We start from the raw sequence: 18,812 nt of genomic DNA, 5'->3' as shown, positions 1-18,812 counted from the left end.
AATGAAGCCAGAAATGCAGTAAAGAATTATATAAATATTGAACAAATAAGTAAATATTTAATTAGCACGAGCCTTATTAAAGACCCAAACGTTACTTTTATTTATTTCTTTTATATTTCCATATCAAACGCTTCCTTAAACCGCCTTTCAAGTCAACTACATCTACGTCCATTTGGTCACGAATGGTGGGGTAAATCCTACAGCATGACGCTTTAGAGCAAGCACTTAAAACGTAGCCTCTCTCGGCATGTTAATTGTGTTTTCAGAGTAGTCAACGCATACATGGTTACATGCAAATGGTATGTTGTTGACACAATGTTCAACAATGCATGGGTAATGAGAGTGCCTAACTGCTTACCACAGAAGCTGGCACAATAACTTATTAAGTGCACGTTGAACATGCATTTGATAAGCTGGCTTGGTAAAAAGCATGTGTCGCATAATAAAGAAGTACATACTGGTTAATGACTGGGGTGTAAGCCGTCCGGTCCTCGTCGATTACAGACACCATGAGAGTGATGAGTTTTGGCCAGAAGTCCAGGTTCTTTATCGACGGACCCTGCTCCTCTCGGGGAATGTCCTGCTTTCGGCTCTACAGAGATTAAAATTAGGATGGTTGAGAGTCCGAAGACAGTTTGAGTGCGTTGAAGGTGAACCAGAATATATGATAAGGAAATTAGAATTTTGGGATATGGCAAAAAATAAGAACTTGCCTAGAATCACAAAGAGAACAGTAATATTATATTGCCATGACATTTTTTACGCAACTGATAATATACTTGAATAAGAAGCAAAGGTCAGGAAGTATTATGGTAGATTTTCACATTGTAAGAACAATAAAACTTTTATACTGTATAACTGAAAAACTTTAAAATGAGGCATGGATACCAGACTTAAAACCAGATTCTAAATGTTACAATCCATACGATTGTCATGAAATCAAAGCCAGCTTTTGATTCTATTCATGGTCAGGATTTGCAATAATGTACATTTACATTCTGTGATTACAGAATATAGTGTTTATCATTGTAGTGCAGAGTTCACCATTCTGCGTTGGATTCACATTACCGTCTCACACACACAATAGGGATACACCGAAAAGAAATGATGCATGTATGTAATTCAGTGTTATTGTTAGGAATTTTATTTCAACTATATCAGCTTTAATCTTTATTGTTCTGCTAATGCAGTGGTTCCTTAAGTGGGGTCCTAGGTCCTTGACGAGGTGCCAGGGGGCCCCCAGCAAGAAAGGGGAATCATTTATTTTCACTATAATTCCATCCATAAGTAACACAATAACAGTATGTATGTGACTATTTTGGTCATTGATTTTAAACAATTTCTGTAAAAAAACATCTAAAAGCAAAAATCCTATCAGATGCAGCCAGATGTTTTGAAACCAGAACATACAGATTGCGGTTGCATGATGGAAAAAGGCAGTTTATTGACTGACCTCCGTATTACAACAACATGATTTTGTTTGGTTGCACCGGAAACAGATACAGCAAAAATAACGGGTTTTGCCAAATCAACCAGGACCAAGGATTGCAAATATAAAGTTTTAAAAACGTATTTATGATGTATGTTGCTGAAAAAGAAGTGTTAAAATAAAGGATGTTCCAATCAGTTTAATAATTTAGGTTGAATAATTCAACAACCATAAGCCTATTAACTTTGGTGCAGCACATAGAGTAGATGTTGTAGTGAGAACTGGGGAAATGGAAATGCAACATGAAGCAATTCATCATTGATGCAATCTTTAGAACCTAATCAGTTCATACAATAATCAACTTGTGTCCGATGACGATTCTTGTTTTAAATGTCTGGTGGTGCAAGGCAGACGTTGCAGCTGGAGGAGCTACAGAATTTAATCTCACAGCAACAAGAAACACAGATACGGCTTACAGCTGATTCTGTGTCAACCCAGGGTTCACTACTTTAATTATTTGGGTTTGGGGCTGCAAATGTTAAGTCTATCACTGCGTGTGCCATGGTCATGAAAACTGATTACTACTCATTCCATGGGAGGTTCCATCCCAGGCATCATATTGATCAAAGGCTCATGCATTTTTAATTTGCATATTCACTTACGTTTGCTGTGTAGCGAGTCATGAAAAATGCCAATGTGGAGGCAACAGGGAGCTTTATGTAACGGAATCTTGACCGAAAGACTGTTGTGACTTACAATTTAAGCTAGATGCATGTAAACCTGGGTTCACATGGACCCAGTATTGTAAATCATCTACAGTATGCGCTACTAGAACTGGTGAAAAATGGCTGAAATGTGAAACAACATTGGTTAGTGTGATCATAAATTAAGGCAAGCAGCGCCAAAGACAGATTTGCTTGGCCCATTAATCATGAAATTGAAAATATTGAGAGGTTAACAAGTAGTTACTGGCCCCTTAGTCATAGTTAATGAAATTAGAATAGGGATGCTTGCTTCAAAGAGGAAGGCCTGCCCTGGTATTAGAGGCCTGGGCCATCAGGGGGAGAAATGCTACTACATGCAACAAGGTAAAATTCTGTTAAATAGGAGACGTGATATGATGAAACAAATATCTCTGCAGGAGGTAACTCAGCTATGCAAAGCCTGTCAGTGGGTGTATCTTTGTGCGTGTGCGCGTGCATAGCTGTATGCATGTATGAAGGACACTGAAGGTTGTATCATCCCACTAAATTGGATGCAGTATGTATCCCGCTAAAACATAGTGTAGACTCCCTGTGCTCATGTGTATTCACCTCAAGTAGGTACAAACACATTGTTAAAGGTGATTAAGTGGCTTTCTGTCTTTTTACAGTTAACAACAAACCCATGGGCTTCACTCTCAGTTGTACTAGAAGGTGAATACTGTACTGAATGAAGAGCACAGTGTAGTTTCACTACATTGCATGCTCAATTGTGATGGTGGGGGCTCTACCAGACATATTCATAGCGGTGTATCGCTCCTCTAGAGGGTAGGGAGTGGTTAATGTTTATTGTTTAGCACTTTCAGTCCCTGTGTGGGAGAAATCAGCATTAGCATACAACTGGCTCCTCATCAATTCTCACAATGTGACATAAATTACAGTCTCTGATTGAAGGATGTTCATGAAGAATATGATCAAATTCCCAAGAGAAAGAGCTGTGGGTAGAACTGAAGCTGTTGCAATGCATTTTAAGGCCCAGAGATTTTACATTGGAAAGAATGAACTCTAAGGCACACGTTCTGAAAACAAACAATGTTTTAGTCAAACAGAGTTAAATCAACCATGTGAGTATTGTTGGCAAATATGTGATAATGTCGATGATAGAGATTATTTTCAAATAAATTTGAATTGCTTGCTCAGTAACAAGTGTAGTAGTCTTCTAGCTCCTTTTTGGCTCTTCTCACAAACAGGCACAGTGGATCCTTGCTTTTGCACGCCTGTCAACGATAACCAACCTCCCTCTTCAAAATCAGATTGCTTCTATTCATCTGTCTACTTATGCATTGATATATGCATAACACATGAGCATGTGTGCATCTCTTTATTGTTCATAGTTGCATGTGCATGTTACCAGGCATTTCTGGTCTTTCATTGCCGAAAATTACGGTAGTTTTTTTTCCTTTTCCATGATTCATCTGCCCTCTTTCCCCTTCATCTTGCTTTTTCAAAATCCTCCTTTTCCTGCCAGGATTTAAGAAACTGTTAAGCTAGATTCCCCCTGCCACTCCTCCACCCAGTAATTTTACGCCAAGGCAAAAGCTGAGAGCTTTGTTGTTATGTTATGCAAAAAGCCTCGTTGTGCCTGGGATATTTCACTGCCTGCCTGGCCACCGTGTCAGCTCTTGTGTCGCCACACTCAGTCACTGTTAGCAACTGGAGAATTGGGGTCTGAAATGTGTTCTATCGGCTGAGTCAAAGGCTACCTAGTGTATGTGAACATAATAATTTATAGTCACAATGAGATTTGCTCCAGGATGAAGCTGATGTCATTTTCTTTTGCCGTGGAGGAAGCATTGATGGAGAGACTGTCAATTGTAAAACTGTGGTGGACGAAGATGTAATTAGCAAAAGTGTCTATCCCTCCGGTTTGGTAATTGCTTACTACCCCTCAGGCTATTTAAACAAAGGAAGCTTATTATTCAACTTCTGAGTGGATTGCACCCATTATCCTAAAAGACATTATCTTCTGAGGTGTGGAGGCCATTCTCCTTGGGAAGTAAACCATAAAATAATCAGGCGGAACTGCCTGTTGCCTGATTATTTACTCAAGTAAGTAAACTAGCCCATAGAAATCTTCATGTGTTCGGAGAAGCAAACCCTAACTGAGGGACGGACCGTGTTTCTTGGAATTGTAATTAAGTGTGTCTGTGAGTTCTTAATATGAGAAACATGTCTCCAGTTGCTTGTGGCATGTTAGTGATACATTCCTACATGTGGAGGCATTATGCAGGCAGTATACTTTTATGCCAGTTTACTTATATTGTCAATGTTGAAACTTATTTTTTGTCCTCTTACATTATCCATCTGGACACTTGAGAGCCAAAAGAGCCTTAAACAGATGAGATGGTGATTTGAATAAGGTAAGTGCTGCCTGATGCTTGGCTGCCTTTATGTTTCTCTTCACCACAGACTCTCACTTTCTCAGAAGATTGAAGTCCTTCATGCAAAGTTTGCAATAGACATGGTGTACATTATTATTGTCTGGTAAATGTCAGTCATGACATATAGCCTATTGATTTCCAGCCAAGCTGGATTGAATTTATATTTTACTTGCATGAATTTAAGTAAGCTACATCACCAAGCTTAAACAGCTCACTGTTTCCAGTGATGAAGGTAGTACATTCATAAAGACTCCATTAAGTGTCAGTTATCTAGTTAGTGTTGCCTATCTGCCTGGCTAATTACCATATGTTGAGATGCTAGTTTGTAGATTAAATGTGATTACATAAATCAGCAGAGCAGGTATGCTGTCAGCTGCTTTCATTTAAGTTTAGCAGATCTTGCTCACACTGTGTCTACTCATGAAATGATTAAGAAATGCAGAAACTATATGCAAAGAACCTTTAAAATAACAATAAACACATACGCCAGTGTTCTGTGTGTACTATCCATAAGAATACAAAACCCTTTATTAGAAATAGTATTTTTCTTAATATTCTATAATATCTTGTTTATTTTCTCTGGATGGGCAGGGTTGGCTTATGTGGCTTTTTAAGCCAAGGGAAGCCATAACAACAACAACCATAATGAAAGAAACAAAAGAACACTAAAGCTGAACAGCTGGCAGACAAATCCCATAACAAAAATAGGGTGAACAAATGCAACGCCGTTATTACAATTACAGTTTGCATTAACATTCAGCTTTTCAACATTTGCTGCAAGATGTACAAAGGTTACTTCAGCCACAGATGAGGCAATGTTTTTTAAGGTAAAACGTAGGGCTCAAATATTTCCAATACCGATGCCAATACGTGACTTTGAAATTGGGTATTGAATGACGAGGCATTTTTCAATACAAGATACTTTGAATTTGGTACCTAGCCCTAGTATAACGTGTCTCAAGATGATTGATAAGCACTGGGACAGGATTTCGACCAACTAACAAAATACCCTAATTTTTAAGACAAGAAACCAGATGTAAAAAGCAAAACCCTCAGAGCAGAGTTTACCTCCCTGTTCTTCTTCTTTAAAAATTACTGGGGTGTTTAGGAGGAAGGCGGAGGAAGAAGTGATTGGGTGAGAAGTTTGACTGACCAATAAGCCTCGCTTAGCCTCGCAACATGCAAAAGGCTATATTCCGAAGAGAACCATGCCTGCGCCTTATTTTGGTTAGACTCTAACACTATCCACACCTTATGACCTGGCACCTTAATCTCTTCTTCATCTTTTTGACACAATTAAATGCACAACTATAGTACAGTAACTATTCTTGCTCAACCTACATTTTAGCTAAATTGTCTTTGTGTATGATTTGACTAGCCTTTAGGGTTTCAAGATATATGAAAATTAAATCCAAGTGAGAACTTATTAAGTGTTGAAGTGACACATTGTTTAGTGTGTGCCTCACTACATCTGCAAGATGAAATGTAAGGAATTCAGAGTTCGCAAGATTCTGCAGTTATTTACTCTGTCGCTGTACCTAGTACAGCTATGTTGGTACCAGTGCAAAAGTAGAGGCCTGGCGTTAATGAACTGAACAGGTTGATTAGTAGTGATAGTCATAAGGATCTGGAAGCTGTTTACCTGGTCAAGGAGTTGGTTGTACAGTTCATGACAGTTATCAAAAATGTATTTGTATGTGGAGTCCAGACACGCCTTCACGCAGTCCTTCACCACCATACTGGCTCTCGGTGGACTCTGGAGCTCTTGTACCTGCAAACATACACACAAATACACATGCATGATTACAATGTTAGGTGCTCTCCTCGGTCTCACAGCAGTTTATACTATATAAAATTGTACTATAACTATATATCATGTTAGCAACCCAAATCAATGGCTGTTACTGTGTCTTAAATCAATTTCAATGTATAGTGTACCATCCATCAGTGGACTGATAACATAATGATATCATATTACATGTACATGAAATATTAATCCCAAGATATAACTTCCTGGAAAAAGGGCAACCTATTTGCATCCAGTATGTATATCATAATTGGCATGTGGCCAGACTGGCATTTAGGTGTGTGTGCAGTATATCGTAAAGTAACACTGTAGCTCCCATGTGTGAGTAGCTGTGCGTATACACAGTGAAGCGCAGCATGTGCATTGCACAGATTGAAAGCATTGGTAAGCTAAAGTGACAGATTTCATTCCTTTGCTCATAGCTGCCATCTTAGCTATGCCTCAGTGCACCAGCGCTACACTCCCACTCCCGCCAAAAGCTGAATGGAGCCGAGTCCTTCATACAGCGGAAGACGTCAAGACATAGTGTTGGGGGAGAGGGGGGGGGAGAGAGAGAAAACACGACAGAGCTGGAAGCATTTTAAACATGTACAGTAGGCTAAATGTCGTATGCAGTTCAACACACATAACACAAACATGACCCCATTGTATCGGTCAAGAAATTGTGCAACAATAAATAACTGGGATTTGAATAATCAGTGGTGTTGGACAGGTTTCCGTGAATTATGAGTTTAATCGATTTTACCTAAACAAAACGTGCTTAAAATCAATGTGGCTTTATGTTTATAATTGAAAGTTCAGTATAGTATTACTAGTCACTCAGTAAAGGGCACAGCACTTCTGTGATGAAGCTTAAAAATAACCTCTACAAAGTTTAGTTAGCGTTGCGCTCCATCATCATTTATTACAATGTTTAGGTTTCTTTCAATTTGTTTTGAATTTGTTCCTCCATCACCCATCAAATTGTACTTCCCGCCCATACGACACACACACACACACACACACACACACACACACACACACACACACACACACACACACACACACACACACACACACACACAAGCTACCTTCATTCTAAAGAAGGTGATGCTGGTCAGCAAATCAACAGTGGACTTCAGATCTTGGAGACGCTCTGGGTTTCCTGCAGGGAAATTATCCTGGAGTAAGAAGGAGAGAGAGGAAAAATAACATGAGGAGACATCTTGTTGAAAGCAGCCTTTTAAAGTCACACACCCCCACCCACCAAATCACATTGCTTAGCCCTAAACAGTGAAATTGATTACAGAGCAACGCCCAGCAATCATACCAAAATGACTGTCTGTCTAATCGTTTAGTGGACAAGGGAGGTCTCTGCTGATGAAAACCTCTATTTCGGGGCCATGAAGTCATCAGGCAGAGCAGAGCACCGTGACGAGGAGCATATAAAGCCCTGACAGCCCGGAGGAAAGGCATCACTGCCCCATACATTATCCTAGTTCTCCTACTCTCTCAGTGCTCTAATACAAGTTTGCTTGTTCTCTACCCCTCCTCTATTTTGTCAATAAATGCTCAATGGAGATTCAGGAAATTGAACGAAATCTTCACAGCAGCCTGTAGGCTTGACAGTATCAAGCACCGGAGAGTTCTATCTCAGATCAAGGCCGATCAGCAGAAACAAAAACTCGCCTGACATCTTTTGGACATGGGCAGCATAGAGGTTTTTATTGGGATGATGAATTAAATAAAAACCCTTCAGATGAACAGTTTTCAAAGAAGAAGCGAAAAACACAAAACAGACAATGGAGTTTTGAAAAATAATTGTTCCAACACAACCTGGAAACTCCCACTATGTGTAGGCCTACTCGTTTTTTGAGAAGTTTATCTGTCGCCAGATTTACATCGGCCGCTTGAAAGGGCAAAGGCCAATGGGGAAACACCAACACTCATGTCTTCGCACTCACTCCGACCAATGGTGGAACATGTTTTTTGAGGTTATAGGCCTGGCCCTAGGTGATCCAGCCAAAAATGTGGATGGCCTGTTAATGCTTTACAGACAGTCAGTTGTCTACTTACAGTATATTTCTCTAGACTCACAATTAATAGTAGCAGTCTAGTTTAGAGATGAATGTGTAGTCCCCAATAAAGATAAACAGCCTCTAGGAAAACAGGCTTGACACATTCTGCACAAGAAAATGAGAATATATGTATTTATTCTATCTATCTATATCTATCTATATCTGGCTTCTGACAGGGGAAAAAAAAGAAAAGAAAATCATTTGGGACCTTTAAAATGAACAAGTTCTTATGAAAGTATAGTTCTTAAAGTATTTCATCACTTCTTTCTCGCTAAAAGGTTTTATTCAGTTCAATTTTAAAATGTGATTTAAGAAGCTTGAGTATCCCGTCTCATTCAGTCCACAGAATCCTTTAATACAAATTCTTACAATCTATTACAATCAAAGAATATCATTTTCTTGCAGCTGTTGTACTGCTACCAGTCTTATTCACAGAATGGAGCCTGTGAGTGCCATCAGTCACTACCCTTTCTCTCTCTGCTGACACTGAAATTTCTTTAACAATGACCTCACATACATGTAGCCTTCAGACAAAAGTGAAACCTTCAGTCCCTTTGAAACATGGAATCTGTAGCTTCCACTGCAACCTTGAGTGACGCCATCAGTACACCACCTAAAATCACTGTGCTGGAACAGTTACAACCACAATTTGAGGAGATGAGTGACAGTTGCGTTTGAATGTGAACAATCTTTTTATAGAGTGAAACCAATTAGGTCTGCAATGTGCCTTTGTTGCTAAAAAGTAATACAAAAAAAAGCTATGTAGGTAATCGACTAAGGCCTCTGCATTCCTCAAGCAATGTCAAACTAGTCTGTGCTTTCTTGCTTTTCCAATAGATGCAATAACACCAGGGCTGTCAAACGATTCATTTTTAAATTTTTTCTATAGTTAATCGCGATCAATCGCATATTTTATCACATGATTAAAATTCTATTATTTTGCATTTCAGAACAGTTTTTAAGTACATATTAACAATCAAAAGCAATTCTTACCAGTGTATCTTGACTGGGAATCAAATGAATGCAAAGAAAGTTACTTTATGAACTTGATTTTAAGATTTGTAATTATTTATTTACTGTAAACAAAAGAAAAATGTGTGAATCTGTCATTCCTCCAAGTAACAAAAAAATCCCTATCCTTACCAGAGTCAATATAGTGTTTAGTAACTCCTAAATAATGTTGATTACTCCCTGATGTCCAGTGATCAGCGGTTAATGAGACAGCGTTTGCACTCTGCAGCAGTTCCAGTGTGGCTGCTTTCTCCGTGTCGTACAGGCTGTGTATGGTGAAACTACTGTCCCCCTCGACTGCAATGAGACGGGTCAGAACATGCCAACCGTAGTACGTCTTTAAGACCCGAGTCCTCTACGATGCTGACAGGTCTGCAGTTAGTTGCCACCCGTTTCGCAAGAGCTGTAGTAATTTTTTGGGATTTGGTTTCATCCACAGGTCGGCAAGTAGCACTCTCCAAAATACTGCTTTGCCTGAGTAGGTAGTAAGAGGTAGCATGCTAGCGGGTAGCATCACGTTAACTGAACTATATGCTTAGCTCCGAAGCTTGACGTACTTCGGTGATATTTTAATTCGGCTTTACACAACGTGCATATGGCTTTCGACTTGTCTACGAGCCGTCCGGGAGTTTTGGAAAATAAAAAGCTCCATTCAGAGTTATTGCTGCTGTCTTTCTCCATCATGCCTGCAGCCTGCAGCAGCAGGATGTGTTACGAGGAAGTGGCAGCTTGATGATAAGTAACAGTGCTGCAAAGGGTCAAAATAGTAGCCTGTTAGGCACGACGCAAAGCAGAGTGAAGTGTAAAATAAATTAATAAATGCCGGCATGCGATTAAAAAAAATTAACGCGTTATGCTCGGCCCTTAATCGCATCGCGATTAATGCTGACAGCCCTAAATAACACCTTTATCAAGTAGAGGAAAATTACCCATGAAAGAGTTGAAATTGCACAGAAAAAAACTGCAATTTTCACTACTGCCAGGCTGCCTTTCAGTGATAGTGGAAGTCTGATCCATTGAGTCTGCTTGGTGTTTAAATGAAACTGTTTTTTCAAATTGCAGACATAATAAAATCTCATATCGTATTCTATACATTTAAATAAAGGGGAGAAAATGCTTCACAGTGTAGCATTTTCAATCCGTTAATTAGTGGATTCTGACATCAAAAGGTAATCTGGCTGTGTAACTATGGTGATTGAAGTCAAATAAAGTGAAGTCCTCATGGGCGCACATTATGTTTGCTGCAAAGGAGGTAGGTGGGTTCCTCACAAACACAAAATATTATGATCTCAGCTACCAATCTAATTTGATATTTGACACCCTTTTTTGATGGGTGCACAAAAATGCATTCATCATTGACTACACGTGTGTAAAGTGAGGAGCAACTGAATAGGATTTATCCAAATTACTGTATAATCACAGCTTCAGGAGGGGAAGCAAGTTTGGGATGCTTAAACAGATTAAAACCAGCATGTACTTATGAACTTGTGACTTACAAAGCACAACTGTGAATTGTTTTTATTTAATTCAGCGTCTCTCTGTTTCTGACGAACATACAAAAATGATTAATCCAGTGTCTTACTGTACTTTACAATTGCTGATGTTTAACACAGAACAGATGTATTGCCCAGAAGCAGGCACACATACAAAAAAAGCAAAGCATCCATCTCTGAGCCAAATTCGAGACAACATCAGCACTGCCTTCCAAAGATGACGGAAAGTCCATTATGAGACGGGACGAGGATTGAGTGATGCTGATGAGCATTTAGTTCTTTGTCTTTGTTCTAGAGCATGTTATGTTGGACCTGTGCCTACACTGAGTGTCACTGTCACTGCTGTAAGCAAAGCCTTACAGCAGTGACTGCTTATCATCAAAAACAAAAAACAATACACTGTACATTGTGTACAGTGTGTATTTTAACATTTAACATTTTTAAAAAGGCAGCATGATGGCTAAAAAAACACTGCTAGTCAAACATCGGGCAACATGCGGAGTGAGTAAGGCAACATAGTATGTCTGTGTGAGGATTTGAGTGTCTATTTAAGTTAAAAGGTATGAATGGTATACTTAATGGGTAGCCTGGATGCCAGCCGAACTTAGCCCCGCCCACAACATTTGAAGTCGGGAAGTTCGGTCTGGACTTGATCCGTTGTAGAGCAACTATGCTCGAACAGAGCTGTTCGGACCAATCAAATTGTCAGGGCGGGCTTTATACGATGATGGACAGATGATCAACAGTAACGTCTCTCTCACATACACATACACACACACACACACACACCCCTCCCCTTCGTGCACACCGCGTCCACAACAAATTGCTTTCTAAACTGTGGGAAACACTGAATTTGTTTACATTGCGTCTGTTGTAGAACATATCGACAGCGCAGTCATTTCCAAAAGAGGAACAGAGAACCGCGATCACGTATGTATACACATTGCCACACCTGTCCGCACGACACGGAAACTGACGCCTCTGCCTTTGCTCTGTCGAAGCCTGCCTTTGATTTGCAGCTTCTGTGACATCTGTCTCCGTTGCTTTGATTGTTTATAGGTCTGTCCAATTGAGTGCAGATGCATTTTCTTTCCTGGTTCGGTTGAAACACGCCCCATAATCACAGCCCAATGGAGCAGTATCAGACTCATATTCTGACTAGAATCTGAGTATAACGACGTCAAGCTACTTAATGGGTATACGATTTAGGAGGACTATGGTTAACTGCCCCTCAGATCTCTGCAGGGTAAATCCAGACAGCTAGCTAGACTATCTGTCAAATCTTATTTTTCTCTTGCACGACTAAAACAACCTTTGAACGTACACGTTCCACTAAAACAAGTTCCTTCCCGAGGCTATTTTGCAAAAGCGCCGTTGCTTTGAAGGGCGCATCGCGAAGACGATTGTGATTGGTTTAACAAAATGCCAATAAACCAGAGCTTGGATAAAAAAGAGAGTTCTCTGCGCTTCTGCAGACCACAACAATCCGGTGCAACCAAGGCAGGACAAAACAGTGTAAAGTAACAAAAAATTGCCGGTGCAACACAGATGTCTTCTTACTTAATAGTTTTATTTCTTAAGGTGCATAACAGTGACTAACGATCAGGATTCTGATGAAGATGTAACCCTACATCGAAACGTTAGTCACTGTTATGCACCTTAAGAAATAAAACCAGAGCTTGGTTTTCTCCCATCCCGGAATGCTGTGTGGACTAGCCAGACCCTCCTCCGCGGCGCTGTGGAGGAAGGTCTGGCAAAGCTAGACTAGCACAGAGGTTTCTTATCTTCTGCCCTCGGTGAAAGGTGATACTAGCTTGTCTCTTGTACTTGGCATACAATTGAAATATAATAATAAAGGGTTAGCTCTGGATTATGTAGGTTTTGCTCTGCAAATAACAAAAGTATCCCAAATACTGGCAACTATGCAAATGCAGCTTTGTTTTATTTATTTTTATTTTATTTTATTCCTCCAAAAATTAGAAAATTATATTTGTCTGCCATGTGATGATGACAGAGGCCTGTTGTTTGCTTATTTAGCAGACTGTGATTTGTATAAGTAAATCTTACTATAGAGAAACCTTGTGGATATTATCCCAGAAGTGTAATTTTTTGTTGATGTGGTGTTTTAACCCACACAATACTGCTATAGAGAGCAATAGCTACAGTATGGATCAACTATTATATGTTTTTTTTTACGTGGGGTGGCAGTAGGAACTACAGCTCCAGAGAAAGCAACAAAGCAGTAATACTCATTTTAAGAAAATAACGCACAGCTTCCAGGGGTGCTTACTGAACTAACTTCACTTTATATCAAACTGTCCAAACTAAGCCAATGGCCCAAATCCCTCGCAGCATGTTCTGAACACTGAAATTTTATGTCCAACCCAGCAAAACCTGCAAATCCCACTTGGGACAGACTGGCTATACAAGGTGTCACCCTGTATCAGGGCTGTTAGAATAAAGTTTAAAGGGAAGAAACGCATATGTAGCAAAATGTAGAGTGGCAGCTGCACTCCGGCTCTCTCTCTGCTGATTAAGGTCCCCTGTTTTACAAAAGCAAACTCAATATACCTCAGAATGTCATTATAGGGAAATCCATACGGTGAACAGGCGGAGTAGCCAGATCTGAATCCTATTACTGTCCAATAGTGGCAGGCTGGCTCTGTGGGACGGCTTAAAAAAGTGAGAGAAAGACAGTATAGGTGGGTGAGTGTGTGTGTGTGTGTGTGTGTGTGTGTGTGTGTGTGTGTGTGTGTGTGTGTGTGTGTGTGTGTGTGTGTGTGTGTGTGTGTGTGTGCGTGTGTGTGTGAGAAAGAACCACTGGTCTGTGGCAGGCTTGACAAGAGAGCAGCAGGGCAGTGCTGGCAGGTGAAACCAATGTGATATTCTGTGACTGCTCTCAGTGAACGTGTCATCACCGGACAGCCAGGCCATCTGAAAATAAAAGAGGCCATCCCTTCTTCACTTAGCCCTCTGTCTCCTACTCTGTTGCCCCCCCACCATGTGTACTTTTATTCTTCATCTGTTTCTCCTCTCTTTCCAAATCCATCTTTTTCCCTCCAACTCTCTCCGTCTTTGTCCAAATTACATCTCCTCCAACTCACTCTGTTTGTTTCATCCAACTTTCTTTTTTCCAAATCCTTTTTATCCCTCCCTTGTTATTTGCAACTTCATTATGTCTCCCTCAAGTCCTCTCTCTTTCATGATATCTACTCGCTGTCCACTCACGCTCTCGTTAGCTGGACCGCAGGGACCAGCTCTAGGACCTCAAAATTCTGTCCTTGTGTCGCTAAGTCACTGAGTCGCTTTGTCGCTGAGTGATGAAGTTCCACCACTGGTCGTAATCCATGTGATGTCAGTGTTGGAGTTTCCCCATTGGCCATTGTCCTTTCAAACTGTATTGCCGCGACACAGGCTTTATCTTATCAATCAGCTGATTAACTTCTTCAATAATGGTGGATGTTGATGTTCTTGCTGCTGCCACCTATTTCAACCGTTTAATGCATGGGTTTAGCAGCATGGGCAGATTAGGCTACATGCAGATGCATGGCACACCACCGTGTGTGTGTGTGTGTGTGTGTGTCTTGTTCATCTATGTTGCTCTCTCTTCAGACACAAATGAATGTGTGGAACAAGTAGGCCTAATTAATTTAGAAAAAAAACAATCACAAACACCAGTGACACAAGGCTATTTCTATATAAATATAGTGGATGGGCAGGTTTTGATATTTCATCATGTGAAAATCAGGGGAATTGAAACTCCAGGAGAACACCAGGGAGAGGGGGAGTGTACGTAGCACACTAAGATAAACAGTTAGACTTCATACAGACAGCTTTTGTTTTAGCTTGTCACAATTCACTATTAGCCAAGCTAGAACGCTATGCTTGTGTAAAACATAACGGCAGTGGATGAAAGACTGCAGCAGAGCTGTTTTAATTATCACTTTATATATGTCTATATGTTTATACTTGTTGTCTCCACAGTGGCCTCTCTGATCTCATACACGGTTCAGCCATATACCAGGTTTTGACCTAGTCTGGTTTCCCCAGACAGCAGGATCTGCTGTTATTAGGGTTTTCACTGTAATCACATAGTGTGTGAGAGATGTGGGTTCGTGTCTGTGGATGTGTGGTGTGTAACAGGTTTAGCTCTCCTTGGATTGCTCTAGAAGATTATGTCAGGATTTCTATCTGCCTGAGTAGAATACAGAGGCACCTTTAGAGGCTGATCTCTGTCAATTAAGAGATAACTTTCAGTTTCTTTATTTTACTATTTTTTTGGGGTTGTTTAATCTAAACCATATGTTTGATTGGGACCTTTTCTTCATTTATTTTGGGGTAAGGGAGGGGTAACAATGTTTTTGATTGTTCTTTTGAAATAACTCATATTCATTGGTAGGTAATTTGATAAGGTGTGCAGGGGGTTAAAAAACGTGATCAAAAGCTATTCATGTATTTTTGTTAATTTTAATTTTGTATTTTTCTTAATTAATATAGCTTTTTAGGTATATTTCATTTTAGTAAGCTATGTGTCATTTTATACAAAATATAATTTTCTTTTTTACTTTGAGTATTTTACACAAATAAGCAGGTACAGTATATCTATCACTGAGCAGACAACAAGAAAAAGACAACATGTTGTTCCAGACTGTGCCAAATGGCACATGTAGCCTAGTGTGGCATCAAATGGTGACTTTCAACAGTTTACATCAAAGACATATGGCCATAGATATGGCAGGTCAACCAGAAAATTCTCTTTATACAGGATTACAGTGGAGCTTGCTAACAGATGTTGCCTGCTGCTCATCATTCAGTGACAATCACAGAACAAATGACCATGGTGAATGAACCTCTATCATACAGTAAAACAAAAAGACCGATAAGTGTGACCGACTCAGTGGGGGATGAAACGCCACTACACCCGTTAACATAGAAATTGTATTTCCCCAGCATATGTGTAAGTGGGTGTGGACAAAATATTAGAAGTACATTTCACAATAAAACTTGAAAGTAAATGGCGTTCCACCAAATTGGAAGAATCTTGTTTAGATTGGCAAGACAGTTTGAAAACATATAGGAAGGCCATCAGAAATGCCAGATCAGACTATTACTCATCATTGATAGAAGAAAATAAGAACAACCCAAGGTTTCTTTTCAGCACTGTTGCCAGGCTGACTGACAGCCACAGCTCTACTGAGCCATCTATTCCCCTAGCTCTTAGTAGTGACGATTTCATGAGTTTCTTTAATGATAAAATTATAACAATTAGGGATGGAATTCATCACGTTTTGCCCTTAACTTCTAACGGTTCACCTTTGAATGCAGGAATGCTAAAAAGAACGACAGGACCTGACCTATACTTAGACTGCTTTTTTCCTATAGACCTTCTACAATTAATGCTAAAGGTCTCTTCAAAGCCATCTACCTGTCTATTAGACCCCATCCCAACGAGGCTACTTAAAGAAGCGTTATCTGTGGTTAACACTTCATTACTAGATATGATCAATATGTCTTTATTAACAGGTTATGTACTGCAGTCATTTAAAGTAGCTGTGATAAAACCTCTTCTGAAAAAACCCACCCTCGATCCTGCGGTCTTAGCCAACTATAGACCTATATCTAACCTTCCCTTTCTCTCCAAGATCCTTGAGAAAGTAGTCGCTAATCAGTTATGTGACTTTTTACATAGGAATAGTCTATTTGAGGACTTTCAGTCAGGATTTAGAAAGCATCATAGCACAGAGACGGCACTGGTGAAAATTACTAACGACCTTCTAATTGCTGCTGACAAAGGACTTGTCTCCATACTTGTCTTATTAGATCTTAGTGCTGCATTCCACACTATTGACCATACCATCCTTTTACAGAGACTGGAACATTTAGTTGGCATTAAAGGAATCACACTAAGCTGGTTTAAGTCCTATTTCTCTGATCAATCTCAATTTGTCAATATCAACGATAAATCCTCCAAGTACGCTAAAGTAAGCCATGGCGTTCCACAAGTCCAAGCTCAGTGCTTGGACCAATTCTTTTCTCCTTGTATATGCTTCCGCTAGGCAATATTATTAGGAAACACTCAATTAACTTTCACTGTTATGCGGATGACACCCAATTATACTGGTTACAGACGAAACCAGTCAGTTAGCTAAACTTCAAGTATGCATTAGAGATATCAAATCATGGACGACCTACAATTTCCTGATGTTAAACTCAAACAAAATTAAATTATTGTGCTGGGCCCTAAACACCTCCGAACATCATTATCCCAAGATATAATTACTCTAGATGGCATTGCCATGGCCTCCAGCACTACTGTCAGAAATCTAGGAGTTATTTTTGATCAGGATATATCCTTTAACGCCCACTTAAAACAAACCTCTAGAGCAGCCTTTTTTCACCTGCGTAACATTGCCAAAATTAGGAACATCCTGTCTCAAAACGATGCTGAAAAACTAGTCCATGCATTTGTTACTTCCAGGCTGGACTATTGTAATTCCCTATTATCAGGATGCTCAAATAAAACTCTTAGGACTCCAGCTGATCCAGAATGCTGAAGCGCGTGTTCTGACAAGAACTAAGAAAAGAGATCATATTTCTCCTATATTAGCTTCTCTGCATTGGCTTCCTGTAAAATCCAGGATTGAATTTAAAATCCTTCTCCTGACCTACAAAGCTCTAAATGGTCAAGCACCATCATATCTTGAAGAGCTCATAGTACCTTATTGTCCCACTAGAGCACTGCGCTCCCAGAATGCAGAATTACTTGTGGTTCCTAGAGTCTCTAAAAGTAGAATGGGAGCCAGAGCATTTAGTTATCAGGCTCCTCTCCTGTGAAACCAGCTCCCAGTCTGGGTTCGGGAGGCAGACACCGTCACCACCTTTAAGAGTAAACTTAAAACTCTCCTCTTCGATAAAGCTTATAGTTAGGGAGTGAGGAGTTGCAGCGTTCGCCTAGACCGGTGGGGGAAGATGTGTAGCCACAGTCATGACGCACCGCCTCCCTATCTCGGCTTCTCTTCATAGAAAGCTTACTATATTTAGGGTATGAGGAGTTACAGCTTTCGCCTAGACCGGCGGGGGTGGGTGTGTAGCCACAGTCATGGCGCACCCCCACCCTATCTCTGCTTCTCCCCATAGAAAGCTTACATATACTTAGGGAGTAATGAGTCGCAGCGTTAGCCTAGACCGGCGGGGGAAGGTGTGTAGCCACAATCACACCCCCAACCGGGTTCATCATACCCCCAACCGGCACCGTCATACACTGCCTACCAAGAGCCTGGGTCTGTCCGAGGTTTCTTCCTAAAAGGGAGTTTTTCCTTGCCATTGTTACGCATTCATGCATGCTCTTGGGGGAATCACTGGAATTGTTGGGTCCTTGTAAATTATAGAGTGTGGTCTAGACCTACTCTATCTGTAAAGTGTCCTGAGATAATTCCTGTTATGATTTGACACTATAAATAAAATTGAATTGAAATTGAATTGATAATGCGGTCCAATTCAACACAGCCAGTAAGACTTCAGATATGACTATACTGTAGATTTAACACACTATCAACAAAAACTAATAAGACTTGTACAGGTAACAGGTATGATACAAAGCTACTAGCTATTCCTTAGGGGTGCACGATTCAGAAAATGTCACGATTCGATTCAATATCGATTTTTAGGCTCAAGATTCGATTCAAAAATGATTCTCGATTAAAAAAACGATTCACAGTATGTAAATGTAGTTACTTTTCCCATGTGACTGCAGTATACATACAATTTAAAAGAAAAGAAACACAACAAATTGAATGCAGTTTGATATTACTTTATATGTCTTCATACAAAAATAAAAACTTTTGCAACTAAAAACTGCAAAGTGCCAAGCATG

At 40.0% G+C, this 18,812-nt stretch overlaps 1 protein-coding gene across 1 annotated transcript in view; it reads right to left on the bottom strand.

Annotated features, from left to right (window-relative positions):
- Positions 1 to 18,812, bottom strand: part of LOC144522719 (protein unc-13 homolog C-like) — a 117,033-nt gene that overhangs the window by 53,186 nt on the left and 45,035 nt on the right. The window contains exons 15-17 of the mRNA XM_078258019.1: positions 7,449 to 7,538; positions 6,214 to 6,342; positions 459 to 592 (exon numbers count right to left, since the gene is read on the bottom strand). Of these exons, the coding sequence (XP_078114145.1) occupies positions 459 to 592; positions 6,214 to 6,342; positions 7,449 to 7,538 (353 nt within the window). The remainder of the gene's footprint in view (positions 1 to 458; positions 593 to 6,213; positions 6,343 to 7,448; positions 7,539 to 18,812) is intronic.

Source organism: Sander vitreus, chromosome 1 (genome assembly GCF_031162955.1).
Source record: "Sander vitreus isolate 19-12246 chromosome 1, sanVit1, whole genome shotgun sequence".
NCBI classification, from domain to species: Eukaryota; Metazoa; Chordata; class Actinopteri; order Perciformes; family Percidae; genus Sander; species Sander vitreus.
Note: the sequence above shows the minus strand (reverse complement) of the source record. Positions and strands in the feature narration are given on the sequence as shown.